Here is a 27,665-nt window from a genome sequence, read left to right as displayed (position 1 = left end):
TAACCAGTGCACGCCTGGGCCTAATACACATATATTCCTGATTGACCATTGCATCCTCCACAGGTGACCCAGTCATGCAGAGAGTGGAATCCGCCTACTTGCCATCCATGCCCCTACAGCCAGTACCTCGCACCTCTGCAGAGCACAGAGCTCCTATCGGATGTCAGAGGACAATGTTGCAGCCCGTAGCTTTTTATTAGATTTGATTAGCATGGTTATATCAGGAGTTCACAGGCTCTCGTCTCCTGGCCATCCACAAAATGTTCTGCTCAAAGAGGCACGGCACCCCCCGTTAGGCTCGCCTCGGGGCTAACGCCTGCTAGATAACCCAGTCTGAACCCTTTTCTCTCTCTCACTCTCTCTCTCTCCATTCCTGTAACTTGTCTTTCAGATTCCCTACTATTGTGTGTGTGTGTGTGTGTGTCTGTGTGTGTCTGTGTGTGTGTGTGTGCGTGTGTGTGTGTGTGTGTGTGTGTCTGTGTGTGTGTGTGTGTCTGTGTGTGTGTGTGCGTGTGTGTGGTGTGTGTCTGTGTGTGTGTGTGTGTGTGTGCGTGTGTGTGTGTGTGTGTGTGTGTGTGTGTGTGTGTGTGTGTGTGTGTGTGTGTGTGTGTGTGTGTGTGTGTCTGTGTGTGTGTGGTGTGTGTGTGTGTGTGTGTGTGTGTGTGTGGTCACGTTAGAGTGGAGAGCTCAAGTGTACATAACCCCACTGTTCATGCAAACATACATTAATACCAGATAACCAGCACATATCATTTTCATATAATTCTCCCATTAGATAATAAAGCATTCGGTAATAAAGCTGTTTTGTGTAGTGCTTCCATATTTGCAGGCTATAATAAATAGTCCACTATAGCACAATTCCTTTTTATTTTTTTTATTTGTTGCTTTGTTGTCTGTAGTTTCAACTTCTCCTGTTTTTCCCCTTCTTCTTCTTCTCTTTCTCTCCTCAAGACATTTTATAAGAAAAAAAAAGGGAGCAGGCTTTTAAAAATACCTTTGGTGTTCCTGTGTGTTTTCGAATATTACAAAGTGCTATAATGAGAAGGGAAAACAACAGAAAAAGGATATATTTCTTGCCTCAGAGGGAGATAACGGCTCCTGCTCCTCCAGAAGCCTGTAGGACCACTTTGTCTTTGTGCGTGGTGGTAGCGCTCCTTGGGACTCCTGCGACGGGGGAATTGGGGAGCGCTGAGCTACGCTCGTGGCGAGGTGCCAGCCTTCCCCCCCCCCCTGCCTGGGATAACAGAGAGAGAGAGAGAGAGAGGGAGGCGGAGCGGCAGGACACGTTTCAATTAGGGAACAAACACCACACGGGGAGGAGAGTTTAAAAAAAAGAAAGATAGAGAAACTCTTCACTGGCCTGGCTATAACTTCTGAGTCCCTCTCATCCCTCTGACCTGTTGACCTGTCTCCCAGAACACACCTCTCTCCACACACTCACGGGGTGCACCAGTCTCTCTCCTATCTTTTCTTTTTCTTTTCTTTTTTCAAGAAAGGTCATTTGTATAGAATTCATAGGGGAAGGAAGGGGAAAGGAGGGGTCTTTGTGAGGTGATTCTAAGTGTGCCAGCTCTGCCCCGCATGTTTCCATTAGATTGTCATGTTGGCTAATTAGAGAGCGGCAGCATGATTCACCTTGTTAATTAGGAGGACTTGCACACCAGGTGCCTGGGGGGGCAGAGTGAAAGAGGAGCCCAGCCTCGGAGCCTGCAGTCGCTCGCTGCCTGTGAAGATTCCCTTCTCATCTACCTTCCTCTCTTTCTTTTCTTTTCTTTTCTTTTTTTTTCTTTTTTGATTTGGAAATGAATAAATCATGGAGACCGTCATCCCTCTTGGAGTGTGAATATCTGAGTTCACATCTTTTCTCGGATGCAAATTAGACGTGATCAATAGAAGGTGACGAGCGGAGAATCTAACTGCTAAAGAAGAGAGGGAGAGAGAGAGAGAAGACTGCTAGCCGAAGCATTGCTAGCATGGAGCGGAGACAAAACGAGAGAACATTTAAAGTCGGAGATTTCCCCTTAGATAAGCATTATTTTTAATGATCGCCACTTGCCTGCCGTTCCATGTAATACCTTCTCCCGAATATGCTTATCTACAATTTCTGCCTCCTCTTTGCTAGACTCTTACCTATTTTGGAAATGTACTCTATAAATGTTATTATATAGAATTATAATACCAACGTTGTGTGTTAGGTTTAGGAGTCCTTTATACATTACACATCCCAATTTATCCACATAGTTCACAGCCTTTTGTGTACGGTTTAATTTCTGCAAATAAGTTGCAAATGAATACGAGCCGTAGGGTCGTGATAGTGACACTCCCATAATGACCTTAGCTCCGGGGAGAGCTGAGAGCTTTGAATAATTGGTCCTTGGCCCTGGAAACAATTCTGACATACTCAGCTTTAGAGAAAAATAGAGCACGCTGAGCCAACATTAAAATATCCTGTGTGTGGGATGCATTTCTGTAGGTTACACATACTACAGCTGCACACATAATGTGCTGGAATACTTATAGGAGGGAAAGATTGCACATTGAGATATATATTGTAACATAGAATCTCTGTATATTTCTTCTCTCACAGCATTGTTTTTTCCACCTATTATACCAAATGAATGGCATTGCATTAATTCGTCCAAAACACAATTGTATGAGATGTATTTATTCAGTTCAGACTGGTGACTCATAGCTGTTACCTACGTACGTATGCATATGCAATACTTGATTGTGGCATAATGTACTCTGACTGCCTCATTATCTTAAAGCACAAATGGCATATGTGATTGCAGAATTATTTTAATGAACTCGTACATGGCTTCATACAACCGTAAGACCCCGGCCCCCATCGGCAGGTTGGTTTGAACGTAGGTAGATGTGGGACAGACTGAGTTGGAGATGGAGTAGTGGTGTCTGTCTCGATAGTAGCTACACCACAGACCTTAGGCCTCCACCTCACTCCTCCCAGCTTACTGACTGCCAGGCACTTCGCTTGAGCAAAGGCCCACAGACACGGCATACAGATGTTCGCATAATGTCGGCCATGTGGGTGTCAGAGGAATGAAATGCATGCATTACATAGACGCATAAGTAGAATATTAACTTTTTTTTGTTTTGTGTGTGCAGAGCGTATGGTGTATATATGGCCACTAACCCTCTGCTGTGGCCCCTCGGACCAGCCCAGGCCTGGCTAGGGAAAAGGGATGTGGGGGTTAGTCGGGAGGGGGTGGACCCCCTGGCCAGTATTTATGCTGAGATCTTTTAAGAAGCGAGAGAGCCCTCTGCTAGCTCCTTGCACACAGTCCCACAGCCTGGGCTGTGACGTCAGACATGCCCCGGCCACTACGTTCCGCTCCACCAAGGACATCTGTCTGTAAGTGTCTGGGGGGCCGCAAGCAACCCCCTCAAGCTGGCGGTGGCGGCGGTGGTGGGGGGGGGGTTGAGTCGGGAGGAGAAGCCTTTGTTAGAAAGAGTGCAGATAGAAAACGGCAGGTTGGCCATCGTGGCTTCTGGAACTCATCCTCCCGCTTCGCTGTGAGTTTAACTGACGGCTCGGCCGGCCCTTTCCAAATCTCAGGCATGTTTGCGTCATGAGAGAACATGTTGTTCTTTTCTTCTGTGTCTGCAGAGGGAGAAAAGAGCTGGACTGTTGTTTCTCATAATGCATCTTTTGCACTTGAAGGGGACAAGTATTTTCAAGTGCAGTTCTCCAGCGTTGGTGTTAAATAATTCAAGGACTGGGGACGAGTTTTCTAAAATAAACAACAGAAGAGTAATTTACACACCTCGCTCCTATTCAGTCTTTTATTGTGTTTTAAACGTTTGTCTTTTGCCCCATTCATCGCCAGGTATTTTGTCTGTTGTATACAGGACATACTGTAAATATTGTGTTTGTATCAAGACCAGAACCTCTCTCCGCCATAGCGCAGGCCATTCATTGATTAAAGATTCTATTGGGGATTTAGTTTCACATCTTGGCCATGTTCTACCTCCCCTGACCTTTGTTAATAATTTGAGTTTACAAGTCTCATTCCCTGCTTCAAAAGGGCATGCAGGCAGACTGGAAGCACTGGTATTTAAGAGACTTGTGGGAATACCAAACAGTTACGCCGTGACATTGATCGGACCTGGCAAATCTACGGATGGCAAACTGGTTATTATTCCCAGTTGCGAGATGGACTACGAGATTCAAGTGACCTTTGTGGAGGTGATGTTGCTCACCTCCTTTGGCCTAGTCCGGCCCGGCGCGGTCCAGCCCAGGTTGGTAGCTGTCTTAAGGTGGAGAGGCACGAGGAGCGCAGATTGAAATCAGAAATCGGTCTCCCAGCATCACGATGGCTTCTCCAGCAATGGGAAATGCAGACTGGAGGGTTGCAGATGGTGAAATGAGGTCTGCATTTATCATCCAGTCATAAATCTGAAAACGCAGGCAGTTGCTGCAGGCGCTATGAGCCCATGCCTGGTGCCAACTGCTAGGCAGAGATGCCGGCATCCTGGTGCCATCAGTGAGATAGCAGACCTAGCAGCCCACCCCCACTGCTTCGTCTCTCTTGCTCACTCTCCATGAAGCAGGATCCTTTGAGGTCAGGCCTGGAGAGCTTTGTGTTTGTGTTTGCGGCCAAACACGGTTAGCATTGATAACAGTAACGCTGCATCTCATATGTGGACCCGGGCGATGAGCACCTCCAGCTCGCTAGCTGATACATCCATAGAGCCAACCTCATCCCCCCACGACTATCACCACCACCACTATCACCACTATCACCACCACCACTATCACCACCACCACTATCACCACCACCACTATCACCACTATCACCACCACCACTATCACCACCACGACTATCACCACTATCACCACCACCACTATCACCACCACCACTATCACCACTATCACCACCACCACTATCACCACCACCACTATCACCACCACCACTATCACCACTATCACCACCACCACTATCACCACCACCACTATCACCACTATCACCACCACCACTATCACTACCACCACTATCACCACCACCACTATCACCACTATCACCACCACCACTATCACCACCACCACTATCACCACTATCACCACCACCACTATCACCACCACCACTATCACCACTATCACCACCACCACTATCACCACTATCACCACTATCACCACCACGACTATCACCACTATCACCACCACCACTATCACTACCACCACTATCACCACCACCACTATCACTACCACCACTATCACCACCACAACTATCACTACCACCACTATCACCACCACCACTATCACCACCACCACTATCACCACTATCACCACCACCACTATCACTACCACCACTATCACCACCACCACTATCACTACCACCACTATCACCACCACCACTATCACTACCACCACTATCACCACCACCACTATCACTACCACCACTATCACCACCACCACTATCACTACCACCACTATCACCACCACCACTATCACTACCACCACTATCACCACCACGACTATCACCACTATCACCACCACCACCACCTTCTAGCTGATACATCCATAGAGCCAGCCTCATCCCCACACCCCTATCACCACCTCCACCACCAATACCACCATTACCACCACCACCTTCTAGCTGATACATCCATAGAGCCAGCCTCATCCCCACACCCCTATCACCACCTCCACCACCAATACCACCATCACCACCACCACCTTCTAGCTGATACATCCACAGGCCCATTTTTCACATCCCATGTCCTGACTTAAAGACAGGTGTCAGCTTCAGTCTTGCAGTCCGATCTGGTTGAGCTGAATTCTAGAATCAGCAAGGTAAATGGGTTATATTTCTCGCTCTTATTCTTATTTCCCCTAGTTTGTGTTGTCAGTGTGTTTGAAATTTTCAACGGTTTCTCCAGCTAAATGTGAAGTGGCAACACCCTAAAGGCCATGCTTTGCCAGGGGGCCTTGGGAAGAAAATAAATATATATATATATATCAGACATAACTGCATGCACATTTTGGAGCGGCCTTGTACACCAAAGCAACCTTTTATAGAGCGCCATCTGAAAAGCAACATGAAATTTCCCCCTTCCGATCATACGACTCGAACACGCGTGCACACAAACACAAACACACACACACACACACACACACGCTGAGACATAACATGAAATAACATGAAAGACCACATTGATTGTCTCTGTTCTGTTCGACCCAGCCCCCCCCCCCCATTGGGGCAGGGAGGCAGGCATTGCTTGTGTGTGTGTGTGTGTGTGTGTGTGTGTGTGTGTGTGTGTGTGTGTGTGTGTGTGTATGTGTGTGTGTGTGTTTGTGTGAATGGGTGATTTGTGTATGTGTTTGCATGCGTGTGTATGAGTGGCAGGCATTGCTTGTGTGTGTGTGTGTGTGTGTGTGTGTGTGTGTGTGTGTGTGTGTGTGTGTGTGTGTGTGTGTGTGTGTGTGTGTGTGTGTGAATGAGTGATTTCTGTATGTGTTTGCGTGCGTGTGTGAAGACGGGGGAGGGGGGCTGACACCCTCTGTGCCATGCCCTGAGGCCCTAACACGTCCGCCCAGCAGAAAGGCCAGCTCCTAGCAACGCTGGCTCCCCTCAGCCCCACGGACAGACATGACATTACCCCAGGCAGCGCCCCGCCACCGCTTCCTCTTTTACACATCACAAACTGAAAAATCACAATGTGACCACGTGAACAGCCAGCCAGCCAGCCAGCCAGCCAGCCAGCCAGCCAGCCAGCCAGCCAGCCAGCCAGCCAGCCAGCCAGCCAGCCAGCCAGCCAGCCGGCCCCGTGCCGCTCCCACCCTGACAGGAGCTCTCCCACTAATGGCTGACAACATGCTGCCATTTTGTTGTTGAGGGTTCCGTTCAGTGAGGCTAATAGATGGGCTTACAGTACATGCAGGGATGGCTGAACAGACAGAGAGAGAAGTAGACAGACAGTATGATGTGGTTTGTCGAGTGGATGGGGGAAAAAAAAACAGACTTATTGAAGTGGTTGGTTGAACGGTTGAATGTTACCCTAATGGTTGAATTCATTCATGTAGAAATAGTGAAACATTCATCTGTAAAAAATGTTTAGCCGGCATTGTTGTTTTGTTGGTTGTTGTATGTTTTTGACTTGTGCTGTTAGGCAAGCAGATGTATTTTCTTCCTACCATTAGGAATTGGGTTGTACTGTATATAATAACCAGTTGACTGTTTTACACATCATGATATTTCTTCACTTCCTCATGCTGCACAGATGCCTCTTGAACCGTGAGCGTGTCAGTGGTCGCCGTCAGCTGACCTGTTCCTTCTCCCCCATCAGATGCAGCAACAGGAGCAGGCCCAGGTGAGACAGCGAGACGCCAACCTGACAGCACTAGCCGCCATCGGACCACGCAAGAAGCGCAAGATGGATTCCCCGGGGGCCACGCCGTCAGGGACCGAGGTAAGGGCCCCCCCCGTCACTTGTTGTATTCGCAGCTGAAAACCGAGGTCCTGACTGAATTTGGTCGTGAAAGAACCCATGACCACTATCGCAAAGAGTAGGGGGTTCCCCGACATTCCTGGCCAAATTCCCAATCAGGTCTCTGACATCAAGGCCACCTAATCATCCCTCCCCCTTAATTAGCTGATAGCAATCCCTGTCTCCTGAGCCGTTCAGCCATTGTGTAGTGTGATGTGTGCCTGGTGCCAGTGTATGGCAGCCATTGAGCCTGCGTAGCCCAACGTTGGGTGCTGCCAGTGGTGGTGAAGGAGGCAATTTCCACCCTACATTGTGGGGAGCGCTTTGAGTGTCTAGAAAAGCGCTATATAAATGTAATGATCATTCATTCATTAAAAACCTTGCACGTTCTGGTTTTGGCTTCTTTTCATGTGGTCGTTTATATGCAACAAAGGTTACACGACGGACCAATGGGACAACTGATTTGATTGATCGTCAGTGTGTAACGCTCGGTAATGTGGGACGGACCTCCACGAGCAGTATTTGGAATGGCAATCAGATAATTGGATTATTTCTTTTGCATTACATCAGATACCAGGTAAGGACTCTATATATGAAATCTTGCGTTGATCTGATATTTCTTTCTACCCAGGAGGGGACTGGGGGAGCCTCGCGCTACAAGGCCCTTTTCATTCTTGCATGAGGAAGGATAATAACGATGATCTAGCGTTGATTTCAGGATGATTAGATAATCAGGCGAAAAATTACAACGTGTTTAGTGTATTCCACTAAAGGGCTATTATCGCATCTTTTCCTGGGATTACTAAGAATCACCAAAACTATATTCATATTCAAAACGGTATAAAACGGAAATGTACGGATGAAAAAACAATCCGTTTTGTGCATGTTGACTGGAAGCAACTCACTGATAATCGACGGGTGTATTAGACCCATAGCTATAATTTAAGATATATTTTAAGCACTCGCAAATCTCGCAGTCCCCCCATTGATTAAAGCGGTGGTGTTCTAGCGCCCTCTCGCGCATTAAGCGATGGCGCAGAATGAGTTAATACCCTGCTTTAGCCTGCTGTTGGTCTCGGTGCAAAACCCTATCCATTGTAGATAATAGATTCTCAGATCGGACTGTAGTGATATTCTGCTGTTTACTAATGTTACTGTGTTATATATTCAATACATTTGTTAGCTGAATGAATATGCACCCTCTTACAGAGCCTTATGGCCTGGGCTTTAATCTAGCCTGCCATTAGATAAACGAAATGGCTGCTCAGATCAATAAGATCTCACTGGAGAGATGAAGTGGCTACTTTGACTTTATTTTACTCTTTACGTTGTTGAACCTTTTGGCTATTTATCTAAACATGGATATAGATGGGCTTCCTGTTGGTAATGATGGAGTCATTCCTCTTTCTGTGCTGTTGCGCTAACAGGTTATAATGGGGCTCTATGGAGAACCCATGGCACTCCCCTGACTAAAGGTATAATGGAGCTCTATGGAGAACCCATGGCACTCCCCTGACTAAAGGTATAATGGAGCTCTATGGAGAAACCATGGCACTCCCCTGACTAAAGGTATTGTATAATATAGCTTTATGGAGAAACCATGGCCCTCCCCTGACTAAAGGTATAATGGAGCTCTATGGAGAAACCATGGCACTGCCCTGACTAAAGGTATAATGGAGCTTTATGGACAAACCATGGCACTCCCCTGACTAAAGGTATAATGGAGCTCTATGGAGAAACCATGGCACCCCCCCTGACTAAATGTATAATGGAGCTCTATGGAGAAACCATGGCACTCCCCTGACTAAAGGTATAATGGAGCTCTATGGAGAAACCATGGCACTCCCCTGACTAAAGGTATAATGGAGCTCTATGGAGAAACCATGGCACCCCCCCCTGACTAAATGTATAATGGAGCTCTATGGAGAAACCATGGCACTCCCCTGACTAAAGGTATAATGGAGCTCTATGGAGAAACCATGGCACTCCCCTGACTAAAACAGTAATACAAGTAATTTTGCCTCAGCAGCATGGCTGTAAGTGGGACACTTTCACCTGTTACATGGTAAGCTTGGGTATGGCTATGTTGTTTAGATTGCTACATTAAGCATGGCTTAAAAACGTTATTGTAGTCTGGCTCATTGATCTGTTAGGGATTACGTTTGTTTATTGCCCCTGGTGATGCATGCACACATGATGCAGTCAGGAAACTAACCCCCCCATAATAATGTGTACTTCAGTCGAAAATAGTTCCTACGTGAAACTGCTCACAACAAGGTCTATAGATTGTCTTGAGTAACTAGGTCATGATTTCTGGAAAGAGACATTACATTTTAGTTGTTTGTGTCTTTTTGGTGCTTTGAGTCTCAGCTCCATTGTATTGGCAGACATCTCCACAGCATATATTTCCAAAACTAGGCAAATCGCACCAAAACCATCTGGATAGATAGATAGCACTCTATCTAGTAGGAAAATATGTAGGGATGTTCGATATTGGCTTTTTTACCTATACCGATATTGTCCAACTCTTAATTTCCGATACCGATATCAACCGATACCGATATATGCAGGGTTCCCCCCCCCCCCCCCCTCCCCCAAAAACGGAATAATTTCAGGTAATTAACATTACATATCTCTTGTCGTGGAATTAACACAACATTATGCATACTTTTGACAATAAAAAAAATCTTTTTTTGAAAACCGATACCGATAATTTCCGATATCACATTTTAATGCCAATATCGGCCGATAATATCAGACATCCCTAAAAATATGTATTATACTTTTTTGAGTGAACTGACCCTTTCACAATTGTATTCACAATTGGAAAATGAGCTGTGTAATATTTCATAAATAACATGTTATTTTAGGGTCGATTTCCCCTAGGGGTTGAAGACTTCGGCAGTCATTGATTGCAAAATATGATTCCATTCATATTCATATTATATTATATATTAATATTCCAAATATTAAATATGATGACTTTATTTATTGGTTCATTTGTACAAATACCTTTAGTCCCCTAAAATTAGGGGAATATGTATACACATGGTGGTTCACCGGATATGGATGTAAAGTCCTTCAAATTAAACCTGAAAGTCTGGACTTAAACCACATAGTCATCTCAAATCCAATGTGCTGAAGTGCAGACCCCAAACAACAAAAAACATTTTCACTGACCTACAGACTGTATTTCCTCCCCTATTGTTTTGAGTCAATATGCACTCCTGAAGCACCCTTGAGTATAATGTTGCACACAGCTGCACACTCATATGCACACCATATAAAGCGCTTGTGCACTTGTTGATAAATTAATCACAGAGTTGGTACGTTAAGCAGCTCTAAATTTAAGCAGCCTCCATTGACTCGAGCCTACATGAAATGTGATCCAGTTAGCATTAGCATGAGACGGTTAACTGATATTTGACATAACACTGTTCACCACATCTTCAATAACTTTAGACAGAGCTTGAAAGACCTAATGCATTATCCTAATGAAATACTGTTGTAGGCGATGTGTCCGCAGACAACGTTTTTTTCAAGGCGGACCCGCCACTTGCTCAATTTTGATTGATTGTAAAAAGTTACCTTGATGAGCGGCGCTCCTCTCCAAAAGTTTAACTATTTTCAACTTTATGTGCCGGGAGCGCTCCGCCCCAAAAACGCTAGCCGCCAAGAGCGCTGAAACGTGAGGCACGGCGCTGGGAAAAGGAGCGCGCCTGTCGCGTCTTTAGCATAGAAATTAATGACAGAAAGGAGCTGGCAACTCATAAAAAGCTGGCTGTGGACACGTCGCCATATACATACATTTTAATTTATATTTACATGTGGCGGCTGAAAGGGAGCTGCTAATCAAGCAGGATCTAAAGTCACGCTCTGAGGGGGTCATCCCTATGTTCCCCGGGTCCTATGTTCCCCGGGTCCTATGTTCCCCGCTTAAAAAAAAAAAAAGTCCTATGTTCCCCACTCCCGAAATAAAGGTTCTATGTTCCCCGGTCCCGCCCGCTCCCGAACAAAAAAAGGGTCCTAAGTTCCCCGCTGAAATAAAGGTCCTATGTTCCCCGGTCCAGACCGCAGCTCCAAAAAAGGGTTCTATGTTCCCCACTCCCGAAATAAAGGTCCTATGTTCCCCGGTCCAGACCGCAGCTCCAAAAAAAAGGTCCTATGTTCCCCACTCCTGAAATAAAGGTCCTATGTTCCCCGGTCCAGACCGCAGCTCCAAAAAAAGGGTCCTATGTTCCCCGCTGAAATAAAGGCTCTCCAAATGTCCGTCAGTCACTCGAGTGTTTCATCATGCACCTGATGCGCTCTGGTGTTGTGGATAGTTGAGGATATATGCGAGTTATGTGAATACGTGAATATAGCTTGCCCGGGGACACAAACCTTCAATACGCATGAACAGCTCCGTCTTTTAATACACACTTATATCTTACAGTAACGTCAAATAAGATATTGAAAGATAAAGGATGAAGTTACAAAGGGAAAAGGGCAAAAGCAATTACTCTTTGACAATGCTACAGCGGACAATAAAAAGAAAAGATCCAGGCGGAATTAAATATGCCATAGGAGTAGAAGGCTTTTAAACTGACGTCAAATCGGAGCAAAACAAGCTCAATCCGCTTCAAGAAGACGCATGACATTGGGTATATACTAATTACAACAAGACATTAATTAATTGCATTGTTACTGTTCACATGTGTGGTGCCGTAGTCGCCCGTCACAGTCATATTTAAGTAAGGATAGTTTGAATGACACTTCAGCACCAAGGCGCTGTCCACCTGGCGATAAATAAGCCAATAGTATCCAGCTGCACATGAACATAGCAGCAAATGACGGCATCCTCTCATGTTCCCATTAGACTTCATATCAATAGGGTTTGACAACTTCATATCAATAGGGTTTAGATTTAGAACACAGGGAAGTTCTACAAACAGGCCAGAGGATGTATACATATAGTAAATTAACTATACTTCATAACATGTATTTTTCTTTTCTTTTTTGCTCACACAATATCTTGAATGAATGAATGCGTTTATTTATTTCGAACATAAATTAAAAACAAATTAAATAAATTTAAAAAATGTAATAAAACAATGAAGTAATAAACAGATTAAAAAACAAACAAGCAAAACAGTAATGTTCGAAAAAGAGTAGGATGAACGTACGGGTATGTATATAACCATAGTTATATGAGTATAGTGACGCTCTGTATTAGCACTGAATACATTTTCACATGCATCTTTACACACTTCATCTGCCTGGCCACACCCCCATCCGCTCCTCTACATAAGCAGGGGTGTGGCCATACTATCAAGTTCAAGTTTCTTTAATAGTTGTCATACAGAAGTACAGAATACTTTTATACAAAATGCTTCTTACTGTTACGCTCCAGAGACTGTGCAAGACAAGATAAGATAAAATAACATAGTATAGCATGTAAATTAGAAGTAAAAAAAAAAAAAAATGCGGTCACAGTGTTCAGTATAGACATATGTACAATGTTCGATGCAGAATAGACGTAACTGAGTTACCATATAATATACAATACTATGCAGTGTACTAATATACAATACTATATAGTGCAAGGCAGAAATGGGATGAGGTGCAATTTAGGTACAATTTACAGTAGGTGTACGAGTTGTAGTGCAAATCCTTTATCAATAAATATAAAGTGTGTTTGTGTGATCTAAAGTGTGGAGAGTGGGTGCTGCAGTGTGTTGTTTGTTTAAGTGAGTGTGTGCGTGTGGGCGTGTGTGCTGTGTGCATTTGATGGTTGTTGCATAGTGTTTATTGTTCGTTTAGCAGCCTGATGGCCTGGGGATAGAAGCTTCTTCCCAAGTCTTTCACCACAAAGGCAAGACCACGGGGTCCTCAGTGAGTCCGACGCAGAGCGTCACTATACTCATATAACTATGGTTATATACATAACCGTACATTATATATCGTATAGCTCCGCTCTGCGTCTACTGCAATACAGGAGCTGAGCAGAGCGGAAGCTCGACAAATGTACCCGCTGAGGCCCCCCACAACCATCAGAACCGGGGAGGACCCAAGCCCCCGGACCCCCCTAGCGGAGGACGGGAGGGTATCGGATCCGACTGTGCGAAGAGGAGTTTAGCAACTCAAACGCACAGGGTGAGCAGACCGTGGGACTCACCCACGACTACACAAACGCGCAACCCACATGCCACTAGGGAACGAACGGAAAGGAACAAACCCCCGTTACAACCCCTAATATCACGGGGTCAAGAGCAAAAGCCCAACCCCATGGCAAGGCCGTAGCAGCGGAGCGCGAAGGAGGACCCAGACCCAGGAAGGGACTGGACCCCCCCGGAAAAGGGGGCCTGGAGAGGCCAACGACGCCGCAGCATCGAGACCCCACCAGGCGGTCACTAGTGACACCACCCCCCACACCCCCCCCATCCAAGAGCAGGCCCTTCCCCCCTACAGCACACCGCCCCGAAGCACTCAAGAGGCTACACCCACAGCGGGACCAGGCAGCGCACCGGGGAGACGACCCCCAAAAGAGGTCGATCCCTCAATCCAGGCAACAGGCCATTCGACCTGAGCCTGGAGCACTGCGGACTAGACAGGCGCCAAAGGGGTCTGCTGAAACAGCACCCCGGCAGAAGGGGCGTATGCTGGCATGTTGTGCACCATGTCGCAGCCTCCACAAAAAAAAACTCAACTCTCTAGAGGGGCCAAGGCAGAGAAGGCTGACATGATTGGCAGACGTCATGAAAGGTGCGGGGGCACACTCACAGGTAGACAGGGCCAAACCCGGCCTACCCCGAGAGTTGACTCCGCTACCAACACACCAGGGAACCAACCACCCCCTTGGTTCTAACATGAGGCGGTTGTTCCTATAACCCCCCAAGAAAAAACTCCAAAACACAACTGCGGGTATACACTGGCTATACTGCAGTACAAGTGTTTCAGTTTTCAAAAAAGGGGTTAACCCAGGCCAACGGGTCGACGAAAACAATTTCGAACCTGGGCCCGGCGGACCGGGACGTACACAGCCCCCTCCCAGCCCTGCCTAAGCAGGAGAAGAGAGGGGCAAAAAAGAATGGAGAAGGACCAGGCTCCGTCAGCACAGCGCAAGGTACAACACAACATGGACCAAGCAACAGTGAGGGGTAACACGTAGTAACATAACCACGAACATCTCCATAACGTCAAACCCTGCAACGTCCGGGCCGACCCGGCATTTTCCCCCCCGAAAAAAGCACAAGTCCCTCAGGGTACCAGAACAGCAGATCTGCGCCCCGGCGGACAACGGGTTAACTGACCTGGTCCGGCGCGACCAGAATCAGTCCCGTGCCCTAATCACGCCGCCATCCCCAGTCCCAGGAGGGGGGTAGGTACGCGTGTCGATCCGAAACATTATAGAGGGCGCCACCCAGACGGTCCCCTTCGTACCGCGGCCCGGTGGCCCACCCCAAGGGCGTGAGACCCCTCTACCAATGCTTTGATTTATTCTGTTAACATCCCCCAGATATGAACGAGAATTCATCGAGACAAGCCTAGTACACTGGCGCTCGGAAGAGACAAACTCCATCCCAGTTGCCCCATAAAAACGCAGTTTCAATGATGAGCAACCAAGGCGCGCAAGCCCATGCGTGGTTCCTATCAGAAGCACCCTATGTACACATCGAGACCCAAAACATATCAATGGAAATTCTAACAAGAACCCAGATACCGTTCCTCCAAGCCGCCTGGGAGAACGACAAGAAGCTGCTTCTTTCACAGAAAAGAATACGGACATGGGTCCCATACGACGCGACTGAGGGAAAACAACACCCCGTCAACCATGCTCCATAAAAGAGGGGACGGGGAGCGACGTACCCTATGACGGGGGGAATCCCATGACTCAACCACTATTACAGGCGAGGAGTCAGGGAATTCCCTAAACAATACCCCGTCAACCTGCTCCATAAAGGAGGGGACGGGGAACCCCCAGAGAGACTTCCCACGTGAGCAATAAATTGAAAAGACATATTGCAACATTGAGCTATCATAGCTATGTAACAATTGGACTAGGACTCTCCGAGGAGGAGGCTCTGAAACTCTGAGGAGGCTCCCTCACTGAGAGGGAGGCTCTGAACTCACCGAGGAGGCTCTGAAACTCCCTGAGGAGGAGGCTCTGAAACTCCCTGAGGAGGAGGCTCTGACCCAATATACACACTACTAGTAGGGAGCAGAGCAGAAGAACAAATAGTTTCTACTGCGTTGCATCACCCACCAAGCTCAATACACATACAACAGAGCAGAACTTCTTTTTAAGTTCTACTCACCTTGACAATCTGAGGAGGAGGCTCTGAAACTCTGAGGAGGCTCCCTCACTGAGAGGGAGGGTCTGAAACTCACAGGAGACTCTGAAACTCCCTGAGGAGGAGGCTCTGAAACTCCCTGTAACAGAGGTCCACAACATATAATAACCTGAATAACTCACGGAAGTCTCACAACCAATAGAACCGCGCCCAGTGACATACTCTATGGTGGGGGGAATTCCGTGGCCCACTGCCCAATATGGCGTGGGACCAGGAAACTCCCCCCCCCCTCCCTACCCTGTGACGCGCTGATCCAGCAACGTGACAGGAAACACGAAGGACAGGAGGTTTTGACCCCTGACCAATCAGAAAAAGGGGAGGAAGGTTTTACCAGTTCACCCCCTCATGACCCCTCACCCCTGATACGATGCAATGACAAAGCAGAGCCATGACACCAGTCATAGCGTGCTACATGAAGCGTTAACAGCTTCACATAGACTCATGTGCGAAACCTGCCATCTGAATTTTTACACCTTTCCTAAAGGAAGAAAAACACAGACCAAGAGAGGGCCCCTTTAAGGGCCCTGGTACAAGAGCTTACACATGTGACTTCTGTAGGCCAACACCTAACCCAGTTGTGGATCTTAACGACACACACAACCCTCCATCACAACAAAAAAGGCAAAAGTACACTCTCACTACCGTAAGAGGAACGCCGTTTTTCATAACGAGAGAAGACACAAGTCCTCGATTAAGTACTGGCCACAGGCCTTGCTAAGTCCACATGGCAGCGACCAAACAATCTTTTCTAGAAAGAAAATTGCTTCTCTAAGCAGGAGCACAACCCCAGCAGAAGCTGAGGGGTTACACCGTATCCCCACCAGTGCATGTGAGCGGATCGGCGCGGGCGAGAAATCCGCTCTTCGCTCTAGACGGCTTGTTCCGCTCCGCTAATCGCTCATGTTGACCCCGCCCCCAAGTCGCTCTCCGCTCGCTCACCGCTCACCTTGAATCGAGCGCTCCCCGCTCCCCACTCCACATCGCTCGGCAGAATTTTAAATTTGTTTTTGGAGCATGATGGAAATTTGCTACACCCCCCTGGGCCCCTTAACAATTGTTTGTATTGAGCCGTATTGTAATTGTACCCATTCTGCAATGTTAAATAATGTTGTTTATCCATTCACTAGCTCTACTAAGCGATGATAGCTAGCCTAGCCACAATGCTATGGTCGCTGCCATACACATTAACATGTAAGCTAACGACAACAACAATGGCGGCATATACTTTTGTCTAACACGATGTGAGTGACGGTTCACCCTTCTCATTGGTTGAAAATGGCCTTCATGTTTGTACATCGCCAGGGGCGGCTACGTGGCGTAGTGGGCAAGGCGCTCGCCACGAATGAGGAGACGCTGGGCTTGCCTGTTCGAGCCCAGCGCTCCACATTGCTTTCAGTTTAGCTGGTCGTTCATACTAATACACATTGGCCGTATTAGGGGGTGGGAAACTGATGGGTGGGGATCGGGCGTTGTGGACAGCGACTCCTACAGGTCGGTTGGTGTGCCTGCGCAGTAGAATCAGGAAGTGTCGGGGGCAGCGTGAGCCTCCCACGCGTTACTCCTCGACACTGAGAGATCGAGCTTCGCAGGTGAAAAGATGCGACTGCTGTTACCTCAAGTACCGGAGGGGACTTGTGCTATGTATGACTTAGTCCACATTGCAGCCGACTTGTGGGAGGCAAGAAACAGCGTTCGTGACAGGGGAGGGTTGAAGTGGATGATTCGAAATTGGGATGGGAGAAAATATAGAAAATGGGAGAAAAAGTGGATAAAAAAAAAAAGTTTGTACATCGCCATCTGTTGCTTTGGCATTGTACTACATGTATATTACATCAGTGTTAAACCACTGTGAGCGGCCCGGAGTGGATTGGAGCGGAGGAGAACTCTTGCTCCGGACGTCGCGCCGACCCATTTTAAAACCCACTCCGTCGCTCACGTCAAAACCGCCCGCTCCGCTCCCCGCGCAGCTCACGTGCCGCACCGCTCACATGGCCTGATCCCCACAAACATAGTGAAACAATATATTGTAAACAAAATCATGTTTGAGGGGAGGGGGGGGGGGGGGGGGGGGAATCACCCCTCACCACCTTACCCCTGATACGACTCGGTTGAACAGGTACAGCCCTGTTAATATGTGAACACGCCACCTGTTTATTGTCATCACAAGCTGAGAGAGGGAGTCACCCCTCGATCATATGCCACTATGCATAGCTTTGCAGGGTTTTTAACCCAGCCACTTGTGAGCTCAACTATGTTGCCTAACGTTACATGAACACACAACTTCTCATCATACAACAAAACCAGTTCATTTTTACTCATGTAAAAAACAACGCCGTTTTCTAGGTAGAGAGAAAGCTATACCAGCGATCAAGACAATTCACACACAACACATGTCGCATTCCCAAATGTAGTGAAGCAACATACGTTTTGGAAAAAACATCGTTATTACAAAACATTCATAAGGGAAGGAAGAAAGAGGGGAGAAGTGTCCAACGGACCCTTACCTGCACCAATGAATGCAGGCTGAGAGGACCGCAACACTGGTCTCCACGTTGACGAAGGTCCTCGCTGGCGGGGCAAAAGAAGCTAAGACGCCCCCCTCCAACAGCCGATCATGGTGCAGGGCCGACTACATCCTCTGTCAAAGATGATGCCGTAGTCAGAGTGTTATGGCCTGCTATTCTCACGGCTAATGTTCAACGGTATAGCATAAGCTAACAGCTAACTCCAGGCTAACTGGTAGCATCAGGCTAACGTTCCCAGCCGAGCGAGCATACAGAGCTAGCGTCGTAGCTAACAGCTAACTGGCTAACAGGTAGCACAACCCAGCTAGAACGCAAGCCAAGCAGCTATCACCGAAACTGTACAACGGGAGAACACAATATAGGCCACACCGTCTGTCCCTCTCCTCATCCGAAGAGAGAAGAGGAAAGAAGTCAACACAGTCTTCAGAACGATGATTATCAGACACAGCGGTGCCGGCACAATTCCCTCATGGGCTGCAGCCGACTAGAGTGTGGAGGAATTCCTATAACAAAACACCAAACCCACTTCCCTCGCGCCGGGTAACTTTCATCTTGAAAGGTGGGGCCTTGCACGGTGACAGAGAGTATCCGTTCGTCCAGAGATCCGGGGGTTTGAACCGCAGATTCGGATACGGTCCCAGGCAAATAGAGCTCCCGATGAGGAGCTCATGTAGCGTGGGCGGCAAACCAGAACCCTCTCCACGCCGCTAAGAGGCAGCAAAAAGGGTACCAGCCTGGAGCCGGCTTTCGTAAGTCGTGTAGCCATTCCCCCCATAGCAACACAACTGGCGCTCGCATATCAAAACCATCACTCACCCGGAGAGGCAGCTAGCTCTCACAACAGCCGAGCGCCTCTCAAGCAAAGTCCAACTGCAGAGCGGAGGTAATAGCTGTCCAACTGCAGCTTGGAGGAATGCAGGTGGGGATTAGGCCAGCGACGCGAGCCCCTAATACGAAAATGCCGGTGGAGGTCAGAATGATCATCATCTTCTAGACACCCCAGTGGCAAAGACATTATCGCTGTATTTCCTCGAAAATAGTGAGAGAGAAAACAAAGATATAATGTCAACGTAGCTCCTTCATCGTAGCTCCTATTCCTTTCTTCAATATTTCAGCAATCTCAAAGTGTGGTTACACAGGCACTTGCCGTGGTGAAAACTAAAGAAGGAGCTGTTAGTATGGCCACACCCCTGCTTATGTAGAGGAGCGGATGGGGGTGTGGCCAGGCAGATGAGGTGTGTAAAGGTGCATGTGAAAATGTATTCAGTGCTAATACTGATATGGAAGAGTATTGCAGTAGACGCAGAGCGGAGCTATACGATATATAACCTAGACCTTGCCTAAACCAGAGAGAGAGAGAGAGAGATAGAGAGAGAGAGAGAGAGAGAGAGAGAGAGAGAGAGAGAGAGAGAGAGAGAGAGATCATTTGTCAATTGAATATGCTACAACATCTGAATCATATACCTATTACCTGCCACAGACATCACAGAAGGGTTAGTTTTGATTAACTTCTCAAATGGTCTCTACTGTAAATCCATTTGCATTTCCCAGAGAATGTTGGCCAACTTTACCTTCATAGGAAACTGCCTGCTTAAAATGGACCTCCAAGTGGTTCTTCAACTTACTCAACCTTGTTGGTTTGAATAAGGATGCATTGCAGAGAGGGCAATGAAAGTGCTGGCAGCATGTGATGCCTCAAGATTGACCATTTTTAATGGTGATATGCATCTAGAAAAATAAAGGGCCTAATTGGTCAAATTGAACGTTCTTACAGGTATATGATTCCACATACATAACTTTGACCACAAGACCACCTGACATACCGACATATAGCTCATAGTCTTATGCATATTGCACATAGTTCATGTATAATACTGTAAAATAGCCTACTTGCATAGAATAGTCATGTATAATAATACTGCTGGCTGTACAATACTGCTGTACAATACTGCTGTATGCCTATACTACTGCTGTTCATATCCAGTATGTCTACATTAAACATAATATTTACCATTCCTTAATTACCATCATACCCACATAGACTGTAGTGTATAGCATAGCAAAAGTTATATTTATGTAAACCAATTCAGCCATTGGGTGGCTGGCACTGCTGAGAGGCCCTCACAGCGCGGCCCTCACAGCGCGGCCCTCACAGCGTGGCCCTCACAGCGCGGCCCTCACACCTCACAGCGTGGCCCTCACAGCGTGGCCCTCACACCTCACAGCGTGGCCCTCACAGCGTGGCCCTCACAGTGTGGCCCTCACAGCGTGGCCCTCACAGCGTGGCCCTCACAGCGCGGCCCTCACAGCGTGGCCCTCACAGCGTGGCCCTCACAGCGTGGCCCTCACAGTGTGGCCCTCACAGCGTGGCCCTCACAGCGTGGCCCTCACAGCGTGGCCCTCACAGCGTGGCCCTCACAGCGTGGCCCTCACAGCGTGGCCCTCACAGCGTGGCCCTCACAGCGTGGCCCTCCTCACAGCGTGGCCCTCACAGCGCGGCCCTCACAGCGTGGCCCTCACAGCGTGGCCCTCCCTCACAGCGTGGCCCTCACAGCGTGGCCCTCACAGTGTGGCCCTCACAGCGTGGCCCTCACAGCGTGGCCCTCACAGCGTGGCCCTCCTCACAGCGTGGCCCTCACAGCGTGGCCCTCACAGCGTGGCCCTCACACCTCACAGCGTGGCCCTCACAGCGTGGCCCTCACACCTCACAGCGTGGCCCTCACAGCGTGGCCCTGGGCACTCGCTAATGTTAGAGAGACTCCGTCTTCACACAGTGAACATCGATCGGTGGAAATAACTCGAAAAAACAACATGATTTGGACATATATACTATTATACAACCTGGAAATAGATCGGGCATTTCAACATCCCATAATTGAAAACTGTCTACTCCACGCTGATCGCCCAACGGCCCGAGGAGACTGGGGTGAGTTTTAGCGTGTAGTATTACCGTGTTCGATATAAACTGCTATGATGAACATATGACCCACATTAGATGAATGGTATAACGTTGCCCACGGAATTATAAACGCCCCCTCGCCCATCCGGTCAACATCAGATGACGTGTAGTAAATTCTAGAAGTACGTCTAGTTGAAATTTTTTATCTCGCACAGATTCCTACCAAACTGTATTTGATCATCAATATAATGCATTTGGGGCTATATATCACGTTCTGGAGAAAGCTGCAGAAAGAGATGAAAACATACTTATACTTTAGACCATATTTTAGTATGAATATGTGAATGAAAAAGTTTAACGTTCATACACCCTGAACAATACATATAGGACATTGAATGGGCCCTAATAATGGCAATCTAGCAATAGAATTTAAAAAGTTATAGCCCTGCAAAGAAGGGGAACTTCTCCATGTTAAATAGAGCTGGCAAGGGATGGTATATCATGAATTTAACCATGGCAATCAAAGTGTTAACTTAATGAATAAACAAAAACGAAAAATCTACATATGTCAACGAAAATGTCCAGTAGGACTAAATAACAGATATACATCTCTGTTACACGCGAGCAGCGTCTGATGGCCGAATCTGTCAGATGGCACTGGAGTAGATATACAGTACTGTTACATCCAGAACACACACACATACACAATTACACAATTACACATGTTGCACCATCTATCTACACCCTCCTCACACAACTCTGTCGCTTTTTCGGTAGTAGCGGGGAACATCGGACCCTTTTTTAGTCGTGAAGTGTATGTTTGAGAACACTACCGTAATGACAGAGAAATTAAGCAAGCTGACATGGTCGGCCCGCACACAACTCGGTAGCTTTTTTGGGAGTGGGTAGCGGGAGCGGGGAATATAGAACCCGGGGAACATAGGACCCTTTTTATCGCGGGAGGGGAACATAGAACCCGGGGAACATAGGAACCGGGGAACATAGACATGCTCCCGCTCTGAGCAGCCAGGTGAGCTGTTATTGAGCTGGGTTTCATAACATATATTAAAGTTTCATTTTTTCTTCTTCTTCTTTTTTTTTTAAATACTGGTGGACACATACTATGCTCAACTATGATGTATCCACCTTTACAATGTAATGGCAGCTTTCCAGGGGCTTTGATTCAGATTGACATGAAACTCAAAACACATAATGCACAGAACGGCTAAATCTGGATTTAATAACTTTGCTATGAGCTGAAGGAGACATTCAAAGGGTAATTTTTTATATAAATCTTTGAAGTGCCTGTTTTGACTTTTAGCACAGTCCAGTCTTTCGTACTCCCCCACAGAAGACGCCATCTTGTCGGAACCGGTTTTGGACCGGCTGCTTCGTGCCGCTCGGCATCTTCTGCCAATTTTTCTAGCATGGAGTGATGGCAGAAAAAACGATATATAAAATAAAATATGACCCCCTAGTTAGGCAAGGCCATTCACCCTTGTTGGTGCCAAATAGACAGAGAAAACAGCCCATTGCTTGTTGTTCTAATTGGTCAAAGATCAACGGCACAGACTGAAGTCAACGTTGTATCATGCCTTCAAGTCATGTTGGAAAATACCGGAAATACGACTTGAGTGCAAATGACTGGCCCGACAAAGAGGAAATCACGAGTAAGAAAGTCCAACATGGTGACCGACAAGACATCTGACAACGCTAGGTGGTAACTGAGCAAGGATCTACACAATACTATAACAAGTACAACATCTTCAGTCTACTTAGGGTTATCCTACATGTAGTCCATTTACATCTTCATGAGAGGAGGGCATTGATTGATTGATTGATTGATTGAAAATTGTATTAACAGATTGCAGAATGGGTACAATACAGTACGGCTCAATACACACAATTGTTAAGGGGATGCAGACCAGAGAAATACTTTCGTCTTGTTTACATCAGGGTCCCCATTTTTAAATTCATCATAACATATATGACATACATGACATACAGATAGACAGTACTGCTACATCTATACATTTATGACATACCAGATTTACAAATACAGTACTGTTTTTGATACAAGAAGAGTCTAAAAAGAGAGTATATACATTTGACGAAGAAACTGTACATTGGAGGAGGTTGGTAGGTAGAAGGTTGGTAGGAGGGGTGGAGGGGGGGGGGGGGGGGTTGGGTAGGTGGGGGCGTGGGTTTGGGGGAAACTGTACATTGGAGGTGGTGGGTTGGGGGGGGGGATTGTGTGTGTGGGGGGTAACTGTACATTGGATTATCGACTAAACCTTACTTGCTCCCAAGAAGAGGGTCTTGTGTATTATTGGGTTTAATAGGACTTTATTGTACATTGGAGGAGGTTGCGTTAGGACATTTACAGGGGCCAGTTTCGAATTGCAGTCTCTCATAGGTGCTCTTTGAGAGTGGTTTTGAAAGTGGGTAGTGATTCACATTCCTTTACAGCTGTGGGTAGGGCGTTCCACATTGATGTGGCATAATTGCGAAACGTGTTTAGTCCCTTGTTTGAGCCGAATCTGGGTTTAACATGATTGTGGAGCTTCCTCTGGTGTTGTGATCGTGGTATTCACTGACCTTTGGGAAGTATTTTGATATGTACATGGGTACCTCGGTTGTGTAGTGTATCTTGTAGACCAGGCCCATTGCAAGTTGCTGTACTCTGTTGTCTACTCTAAGCCATCCTAGGTTGTCAAAGTGGGCAGGGGTGAGGTGGGTTCTAGTTCTTACTGAGTCGTGTGTGTGTGTGTCATTTTGAGATAAGTCGCAAATCGCTTCCTGTTGATTGGATCAGATGCCGAACCTTGGCTGTTTTGCACATGCCTCATTCGCCTTATAAGGAGCTTGCGGGGCGGTGTGTATGCAAATTAATTGAGCGAGAACACGCATTTGAGTTTAAGAATGAGTGGGATTCATCATTCAACACACCTGGGTAAGAACATATTTGGATGTTAAGAACGGGTTGATGAATGCGGCGGTGACTTTTCTTATTTTTCTCTTAACAGACGGTTAAGAAAAATATGATATACATAATAAGAGAGTATTGGTGAATGAGCCCATTGTTCCCATGCTTATTCATCTACAAAGTGGATGAAGATGAGCAAATGTGAAACCTCCAATTATAGTCTGGAGTCAGTACCTTTCTGAAGGCACTGGGAAGTGGGATTGTTTTATGAGCAGGGTGCTTTGTTGGTGTCTTTCTCCCCCAGGGGGGTTTGGGAGCCCATTGTTATGTCAATGGAAGACATCCTCAGCAGGGTTAACTGCTACACATTAGGGAGTTTTGCGACCCGTTTGTGAGAATCTATCAAATAAACCACACTCAGATCGCTAATATAAGGAAGAAGAAATATGTCTGATACATGAACCACTATCCACATCCACAGGGCAATAGCATATGTGACTGGCCTGGTCTGTTGTTAATTAAGATGAATTATGGTATTATAGAAGAACAGTTTCCTGTCTAAATATCACATTTCTCCAGTGTGGGGTTATACAGTCAGTCATGCACGGTTGCTGTAAGGTTACTGTGAAAAAAAATATATCTTGGAACTATTTAAATCCTGCACGTTTGTCTGTGAATAATATTATGCATACAAAAAAAAGCCAGAATTTTGAATGTCAATTGGTCATTTTAATAACCCGCTTACTGGGTTGCATCTTCACATCATCGCTTAGCTGCAATCTGCTGCAGAGGAGAGCATAGTAATGCACCCAGTATAAAAAAGCATAAATAACACAATAAAAACATTACTTCTGGTCCTTGGGTGGAGTGCCAACCTCTTTCAGTATGCTTTGCCCTGATGGTTATTAGCCCTCTGGATCTCTTCTGCAGAATTATTTTAATAATAAATAAAAGAAACCACTCCCAAATTGCTTTCCCAAATGGAGTCAGACAACATAAACATGAATATAATTTATTTTTATTTTTCCCCGTAGAGATTTGTATCTTTGGACTCCTGTCCACGTTTAATTAGATGGGGGGGGGGGGGGGGCATATGAAGTGAAGTCATACCCACCCCAGCCCTCCCCTTGGGTTGGAGGAGGAATCTTAAAAACTTATTTTCACTTCATTTTCACCTCCTCGCACTTGGTTTCTCATGGGCTGGGAGCGCCGGCGGCTTCTCTCTCCCTCCTCTAGAGCAAAGTGAATGTGACTTTTCTAAGGGGGTCACGGGACGCCTGGAGGCCTGTGGGTGTTACTGGACTGCTGCCTGCTCTTAGCTTCACTGAGGGGCTTGTCATAGATTTCATCTCCGCAGAAATGAGCCGGGGGGCCCCTGGCCGCGAGCGCAGGCAGCCAGCATTATGAAGGGCCCACACTGATTATTTCCCTCTGACTTCGCATCCTGAGCTTTCCGCAGTAATCCCAGACAAAGGCAGCCCTTCAGTGCTGCGCCAGAGCTCAAATTAGGAGCGAGATAATGACCTTCTTGAGATCCTGCTTCTTTTTTAGCAAGCAGAGCTCCTGTTGTAACCCCCCCACCCAACCACCTCCTTGCCTCCTTCTCCCTCTTCCGGCCACCTTTCCGCTGTGTTCGGACCGGCAGAATTCACACGATTTAGTTCTCTCTCCTTCTCTCTCTCTCTCTCTCTCTCTCTCTCTCTCTCTCTCTCTCTCTCTCTCTGTCTCTCTCTCTCTCTCTCTCTCTCTCTCTCTCTCTCTCTCTCTCTCTCTCTCTCTCTCTCTCTCTCTCTCTCTCTCTCTCTCTCTCTCTCTCTCTCTCTCTCTCTCTCCCTCTCTCCTTTTCATATTTGACGATGGCCCGGGCCAGGGCTTGGGTCTGTGCCTGGATATGGAGTGCCAGGGGGCTGTGAAAGTGATAGCCAGTCAAGACTAGAGTGCCTGTCTCCAGCCTGATCTGGACGGCAGGAGGGGAACAAAGGGGGCCTTACAGGACTCCGCAGGGTGGATTAGTTCCCAAGGAGCCAACGGGGGGCTGCTGGCTAGTGGAGGGCCCCGCTGTGGTCCCAGCGGTGGGTCACAGCAACAGACAGGGGGCCGCATGCAAACCAAGCACCCAACCCACCCACTCCCTCCTGCACAACCCCTCTAACGTAGCCCTGATCTCAGCGGACACATGGACTTTTGAAGTGCAGTACAAAGCCAAGGGGTGGGCTTTGAGAAGGAGAAGGACTGGTGAGGGAGTGAAGTGGGATGATGGAAGGAGGGCTTGGTGAGGGTGGAGGTGGAGGTGAAGAAGGAGAAATGACCACCCCTTGCCCTCCAGATGGCAGCTTCCATCTCTCTTTTCAAGAGCACAAGCGTTGGTCATTAGTATCGTTTTGAATCTATCGCTTGATGATCATATAGTAGTTGTTTCTGTATTTAAGATGGATGGGATTTCCATATTCTGAAATGGCCAGTTCTTGTATCCATGTATAATAATAACTTATCAACAGTGTGAAGGGGGGAGGGGGCTTCTGCTGGCTCAAGCAGTTAACCCACAAACCATGTTAAAAACTCCATGTGATGCGTTGCAGTGTGGTAAACGCTGTGGAGATGAATGCAGCCTTCAGTCGATTGAACCAGTCTGTGTGGTTCAGACCCAGTCTGTGTGGTTCAGACCCAGTCTGTGTGGTTCAGACCCAGTCTTTGTGGTTCAGACCCAGTCTGTGTGGTTCAGACCCAGTCTTTGTGGTTCAGACCCAGTCTGTGTGGTTCAGACCCAGTCTTTGTGGTTCAGACCCAGTCTGTGTGGTTCAGACCCAGTCTGTGTGGTCAGACCCAGTCTTTGTGGTTTAGACCCAGTCTGTGTGGGTGGTTCAGACCCAGTCTGTGTGGTTCAGACCCAGTCTTTGTGGTTCAGACCCAGTCTGTGTGGTTCAGACCCAGTCTGTGTGGTTCAGACCCAGTCTGTGTGGTTCAGACGTTCAGACCCAGTCTGTGTGTTTGTGGTTTAGACCCAGGCTATGTGTTCAGACCCAGTCTGTGTGGTTCAGAGTCTGTGTGGTTCAGCCCAGTCTGTGTGTTCAGACCCAGTCTGTGTGGTTCAGGTCTGTGTGTTCAGACCCAGTCTGTGTGGTTCTAGTCTGTGTGGTTCAGGTCTGTGTGTTCAGACCCAGTCTGTGTGGTTCAGGTCTGTGTGTTCAGACCCAGTCTGTGTGGTTCAGGTCTGTGTGTTCAGACCCGGTCTGTGTGGTTCAGGTCTGTGTGGTTCAGGTCTGTGTGTTCAGACCCAGTCTGTGTGGTTCAGGTCTGTGTGGTTCAGGTCTGTGTGTTCAGACCCGGTCTGTGTGGTTCAGGTCTGTGTGTTCAGACCCGGTCTGTGTGGTTCAGGTCTGTGTGTTTAAGACCCGGTCTGTGTGGTTCAGGTCTGTGTGTTCAGACCCGGTCTGTGTGGTTCAGGTCTGTGTGTTCAGACCCGGTCTGTGTGGTTCAGGTCTGTGTGTTCAGACCCGGTCTGTGTGGTTCAGGTCTGTATGGTTCAGACCCGG

General features: G+C 47.3%; 1 protein-coding gene across 1 annotated transcript in view; it reads left to right on the top strand.

Annotated features, from left to right (window-relative positions):
- LOC311246880 (transcription initiation factor TFIID subunit 4) overlaps positions 1 to 27,665 on the top strand; it is a 301,235-nt gene that overhangs the window by 216,211 nt on the left and 57,359 nt on the right. The window contains 1 exon segment of the mRNA XM_084337121.1: positions 7,309 to 7,431. Coding sequence (XP_084193247.1) covers positions 7,309 to 7,431 — 123 coding nt within the window.

This window comes from Notolepis coatsorum (genome assembly GCF_963971535.1).
Source record: "Notolepis coatsorum genome assembly, chromosome: 20".
In the NCBI taxonomy this organism is placed as follows: domain Eukaryota; kingdom Metazoa; phylum Chordata; class Actinopteri; order Aulopiformes; family Paralepididae; genus Notolepis; species Notolepis coatsorum.
Note: the sequence above shows the minus strand (reverse complement) of the source record. Positions and strands in the feature narration are given on the sequence as shown.